General features: G+C 45.6%; 1 protein-coding gene across 1 annotated transcript; it reads right to left on the reverse strand.

The window, feature by feature from the left end:
- Positions 1-1,487: 1,487 nt before the first annotated feature.
- LOC119369001 lies at positions 1,488-4,586 on the reverse strand. Its single transcript, XM_037634085.1, has 2 exons — positions 4,344-4,586; positions 1,488-4,151 (listed from the first exon to the last, which is right to left on the reverse strand). The coding sequence occupies exons 1-2, from the start codon at positions 4,584-4,586 to the stop codon at positions 3,435-3,437; spliced, it is 960 nt and encodes a 319-aa protein (XP_037489982.1). The 3' UTR covers positions 1,488-3,434.
- Between the last annotated feature and the right edge of the window lie 1,719 nt (positions 4,587-6,305).

Here is a 6,305-nt window from a genome sequence, read left to right on the forward strand (position 1 = left end):
GAGAGAGGGGTGGCCGGCCACCTCTCCTAGTCCTACTAGGACTAGGGGAAGGGGGGAGGAGCGCAGCCCCCTTGGGCTGCCCCTTTCTCCTTTCCACTAAGGCCCATGATGGCCCATATGGCTCCCGGGGGGTTCCGGTAACCTCCCGGTAACCCGGTAAAATCCCGATTTCACCCGGAACACTTCCGATGTCCAAACATAGACTTCCAATATATCAATCTTTATGTCTCGACCATTTCGAGACTCCTCGTCATGTCCGTGATCATATCCGGGACTCCGAACAACCTTCGGTACATCAAAATGCATAAACTCATAATATAACTGTCATCGTAACCTTAAGCGTGCGGACCCTACGGGTTCGAGAACAATGTAGACATGACCGAGACACGTCTCCGGTCAATAACCAATAGCGGGACCTGGATGCCCATATTGGCTCCTACATATTCTACGAAGATCTTTATCGGTCAGACCGCATAACAACATACGTTGTTCCCTTTGTCATCGGTATGTTACTTGCCCGAGATTCGATCGTCGGTATCCAATACCTAGTTCAATCTCGTTACCGGCAAGTCTCTTTACTCGTTCCGTAATACATCATCTCACCACTAACATATTAGTTGTAATGCTTGCAAGGCTTATGTGATGTGTATTACCGAGAGGGCCCAGAGATACCTCTCCGACAATCGGAGTGACAAATCCTAATCTCGAAATACGCCAACCCAACATCGACCATTGGAGACACCTGTAGTACTCCTTTATAATCACCCAGTTACGTTGTGACGTTTGGTAGTACCCAAAGTGTTCCTCCGGTAAACGGGAGTTGCATAATCTCATAGTCATAGGAACATGTATAAGTCATGAAGAAAGCAATAGCAACATACTAAACGATCGGGTGCTAAGCTAATGGAATGGGTCATGTCAATCAGATCATTCTACTAATGATGTGACCTCGTTAATCAAATAACAACTCATTGTTCATGGTTAGGAAACATAACCATCTTTGATTAACGAGCTAGTCAAGTAGAGGCATACTAGTGACACTCTGTTTGTCTATGTATTCACACATGTATTATGTTTCCGGTAAATACAATTCTAGCATGAATAATAAACATTTATCATGATTATAAGGAAATAAATAATAACTTTATTATTGCCTCTAGGGCATATTTCCTTCATCAATATTTTCACCTTGATAATCAAATCCTTGGTCGAAGATACTCTCATCACGCTCGTCCTCGACGATCATGTTGTGCATAATCACACAAGCAGTCATCACCTCCCAAAGCTTCCTTTCATCCCATGACAGTACAGGCAGTGGCGGATCTAGGAATATAAAATTGGGTGTTCAATTTTTTTTTCCATGCTAACAGAGGAGCCAATTCATTCACAGCTATACAAATTGTTCAGTAGCAACAACATCTGTATCAATAAAAGCAGAAGCAAGCAACTGAAAGACAACAGAGGAGTCAATTCTGGATCGGCCTTAACAGAGGAGCCAATTCGTTCACAGCAACACAATACAGATTAAGAAAATTACAAAATAGATAAGAAAATTACAACTCGACCATACGCTTTGTCATGGCTTGAAAGCGAGAAATGACAACATCATCCTTCACTTCAAAAAAGAATTCCCTCTCAATAAATGTAACCAAGCAATCATTCAAGAGTTGATTCCCCATTTTATTCCGTAGCTTGTTTTTCACATAAGTCATTGAAGAGAACACTCTCTCAACACTAGCTGTTGCTACTGGTAGGATTAGAACCAATTTGAGAAGCTTGTAAACAAGGTTATAAGTGACACTCTTGTTTGTCTCGACAAGCATAATAGAAAGGTCGACTATGTTTTTGACCTTTCTAAACCTCTCATCTCTACGCATATCAGTAATGAAGTGTGTAAGTTGATAAGGAATATGCATCAGATCTTCCTCCGTGAAATCCAAAGGATAAAGATGCGCAAGCTTAACCAAGTTTTCCTTATGATAAGCAGCAAAAGAATTTACCGAACTGAATGATCCCATGTAATAAAGTAATTCAGTGTTTACCTCATCAAATCTATCTCCAAGCTCTCGAAGTTGCCTATCAATAAGACCCAAAAACATCTCAACATGGAAGCGATGGAGATTCGTGAGATTTTTGTAGAATCTTGAGGGTCTTCCAGGTGGTTTGTACTTACCACACATTTGAGGAACTTTGACTTTATGCTTGACACAATAAGAAGTGACCTCTTCAAGGAAAGTTTCCCATCCACCATCATCTCTCAACAATTGCAATTGAATCTTTGTCAAATGAATGAGTTCAACAGCATTAACAATGTCTTGATCTTTCTTTTGCAAAGCACGACTTAAGTCATTGGTGTGCCCAAATATGGTTTGCAACAAGTGTGCCATGAAAACAAAGTCAAATGACTCAAAATATGTCAACATAGTTTCAGCAAGCATAGCCTCATTGCTTTGAGTTGGGTCTCTTACTAACTTGTTGAGAACTAGCCGGATTGAAGGATACATGCGGAGAATGTGCATAATAGTTTTGTGGTGAGATCCCCATCGAGTGTCACCCGGCCTACTCAAACCCATCTCTTGATTCATGCCTTTACCAGTTTCAATTTCCTCCAATTCCAATGCTTTAATGATCCGTTCAGCTTGAGCCACACGAAGCATTCTAATCTTCTTACAAGACATCCCAAGAACATTCAATAGATTAGCAAGTTGTTGAAAGAACAAAACACAATCACGGTTCTCCTTAGCAACGGCAACTAGAGATAACTGAAGTTGATGAGCAAAACAATGCACATAATAGGCAGAAGGGGACTCATCCATAATTAGTTTCTTTAGACCATTGACATGACCCTTCATGTTGCTAGCACCATCTTACCCTTGCCCACGTACTCTAGAGAAGGTCAAACCATGTTCCATAAGCAAAATCTCAATTGCTGTTTTGAGTGTCAAAGATGTGGTGTTTGCAACATGTAAAATACCAAGAAACCTCTCAACCACCCTTCCGATTTTATCAACATAACACGGACAAAGAGCCAATTGTTCTTGTAGATACACATCACTTGATTCATCGGCAAGTATTGAGAAACAACTATCACCTAGATCTTCCATCATAAGCCTAGTAGTTTCTTTGGCACAAGAGTTGATGAGGTCTGTTTGTATTTCATGAGCTATCATTTTGTTGTTCTTTGGAGCATTCTTAAGAACCACCTTATTCACTTCTTCAAAATTCTCTTCTAGCCAATGTAGAAGCTCAAGGAAATTACCTTTATTAAGTGAAACTTCTCTTTCATCATGTCCACGAAAAGCTAACCCTTGACCCAAAAGAAACCTCAGGCATTTAAGAGAATATGTCAAGCGAGCTATATATAGAACCTTGTCTTGTTTGGTGGTTGAAGAAAATGACTCTACGATTGTTGTGTTGGGTGCAATGAAGAAATTTTATTTCTCTTGTGCTTTGTTGTGTGCACTATTGATCCCACCAACATGTTTGCCAAAACTAGCCTTGTGATTCCAATTTCGAAATCCTCCATTCACAAAGCAATCCCCACCAACATGTGAATTATCCTTGAAAAGATAACATACAAAGCAGAAAGCAGCATCTAGTTCTTTACTATACTCAAGCCATTTATAAGACTTGAACCATTTAGCTACAAATCGACGCATACCTCCAGCAGGGTGTTGTGGAAAAGCATACTTTTTTGGTCGACAAGCCCCTTTTGCAATGTATCCTCTTCTAATCCTGTTCTGGTCATTAACATCATAATCTGCAATAGCAATCCTCTTCCCAGGATTAGGGTCAAGCAGCTGAACATCGTAAACTGCATCTTCAGAGTCATTCTCTTCCTCTATATTTTCAGATTCTTCGCTTGCTTCGTGCTCAATCTCAGGTTCTGCAATTGGACTTGTGTTCATGGCACCAACAATCTGTAGCTGCTGCTGATTTTGAACTGAAGGGGAGCTCATAGTGCTATGAAGTTGATTCGATGGGGAATTGTTCTGCACCTGCACTTGCTGGTCAACCTGAACATGTTCTGCAATTGGACTTGTGTTCAGTAGAGCCCCTGCAGATGCTCTAGATTTCTTCCCAGCTCTACTCCACAAAGTTTTCAAATCAATGACAATGCTCTTCCTCTTGAGTTTTAAATTCTGTACTGCCTACAATTCAAATACAATTCCTTTGTTATTTTTATGCTAATAAATCAACAGATCCTAACTCCTTTCAATGACATCTCTAGCTACTTCTCACTGAATCAAATAGAAACTACACATTCAGTTCGGATTTCACAATGAATCAAATCAAAGAATGAAATTTCAGAGTTGGAACTTGGAACTTGAAAGGGGATTCACCTTAGGCTTAGAGATTGAGGTTGTTGGAGCAAATTGCTGCACTGGAGGTACACTCCCCTCCGCGGCATCGACAACTGCGGCGGCTGGCGGCGCCGGTGGCGTGACCCACTGTCTCTGTGGCTGTGATGCGGCGCCGTGCCCAGCACTAGGACGGGGTACTAGCTCCTGCTCCTCACTGGCGGCGGCCGCGTCGGCGATGGCCCTGGTGAACTCCTGCGCCGGCGGCTGGCTGTGGCTCGCCATGCCCTCGCGCCGCCGCTCCTGTCTTCGTGGGAATTGGGGAAGGAAGCGGCTGGCCGGGTGCGTGTCCAGGCTCTCGTGCGCAGTCAGGTAATACCTAATGGCCTAATGGGCTGCTCGCCTGCTGCCAAAGTGCCGAAGCGCACATATTGGGCCCATGTAGGATCGTATTTGTATACTCTGCCATATATGCCTATATGTACAAAAATATTTGCATAAATTTTCGGGTGTTCATCTGAACACCCTTGACCCATGCTGGATCCGCCCCTGAGTGCAGGGTTTCGAACGATACCCCACCGGGGCTGAAGCACACCAAAAGGACGTTCCACATACTTTCTAACACTCTCTTGCATTTGGGAAAATCTCTTTCTCTTCTCACCTTGGGGAGTGGCCTTCTGCAAGCCTTGCGAAGACTGGAGAGCGCTGCAGCACGTTGATATCATTGTGAGAACCTGCCATGCCGAAAAAAGATTGCCATATCGAAAGATCTGGCGATGCCACCGCTTCTAATATGACGGTGCACCCGTTAACATGCCCCTTGTACTGGTCCTGCCAAGCAAATGGACAATTCTTCCACTCCCAATGCATACAATCTATGCTGCCAAGCATGCCTGGAAAGCCTCTAGCTGCGTTGGTCGCCAACAATCTCTCTGTATCAGCGGCAGTTGGCTGCCTCAAGTACTCTGGGCCAAACACCTCGATCACGGCCTGGCAAAACTTGTACATTGAGATCAGACATGTTGTCTCACTCATACGCACATACTCGTCCACCAGATCGCCTGGAATACCATATGCAAGCATGCGGATGGCCGCGGTGCATTTCTGATCCGAGCAGTGTCTTCCGCATTGATTGTTCTCAAGTATTGCGGTCCAAACACTGCCACCACTGCCCGACAGAACTTGTAGAAACACTCTAGGCTGGTCGACTCGGCCATGCGCCCATAGTCGTCGAGTGAGTCACCGGGAGCTCCGTATGCAAGCATCCTCATTGTTGTCGTGCATTTCTGGATGGAGGTGAATCCAAGTGTACCGGTGCAATCCATCTTGCATTTGAAGTAGTTGTCAAACTCCCAGATGGAATTCACAATCCGGAGGAAAAGCTTTCCGCTCATCCGATAACGGCGCCGAAATGTTCTATCGCTGTGAAGTGGAGCATCAGCGAAGTAGTCGGAGTAGAGCATGCAGTAGCCTTCGAGACGATGTTGGTTATTTGCTTTCACCCGCCCCGGCACTGAGCCACCTCGCCGCGGCTTTTCATTGCTCGCCAGCAGCTGGGCGAGGGCGGCAAGCACCATGAGATGATCTTCTTCCTGGACGTCGGCCTCGGCTTCCTCCTCCAGCAGCGCGGCGAGCACTTCCTCGTCATCCGAGTCCATCGCCGAGGCAGGCAAATCGCCGAACACCTTGCGCGCGGTGGGCGTGCACCCGCCGCTAAAATGCCCCTCCGCGGCCGAAAACGGCGGTCGGAAACGCCCAGCTGGTGTCAGAGGGGCTGTCGCGGCGAACCTATGCTATTTTTCCGGCGGGGAATGGCTATCTACCGGTGAAGAGCGGCGGGGCGGCGTCGGGATATACCTAGTTGCGGCCGGGAGCGCGGGGGATGGGAGGCGGTCGGGGAAGAAAATCTTGACTTCTCACCTGACAGCGTGGGCCAGCCGTGCTTTTCCCTTGCGCCCCCCCGCGTGCCGGGTTCGGCCTGCGGCCGCCGGGCAGAAAAAAGGG

Source organism: Triticum dicoccoides, chromosome 2B (assembly GCF_002162155.2).
Source record: "Triticum dicoccoides isolate Atlit2015 ecotype Zavitan chromosome 2B, WEW_v2.0, whole genome shotgun sequence".
NCBI classification, from domain to species: domain Eukaryota; kingdom Viridiplantae; phylum Streptophyta; class Magnoliopsida; order Poales; family Poaceae; genus Triticum; species Triticum dicoccoides.

What these genes read in the sequence shown, in the direction of transcription:
- LOC119369001 (XM_037634085.1), bottom strand. Translation starts at nt 4,586, where the DNA reads ATGGCGAGCCACAGCCAGCCGCCGGCGCAGGAGTTCACCAGGGCCATC. An exon ending in CCTCAATCTCTAAGCCTAAG is followed by an intron (nt 4,152 to 4,343) that starts GTGAATCCCCTT and finishes TTTGAATTGTAG; the next exon opens with GCAGTACAGAATTTAAAACT.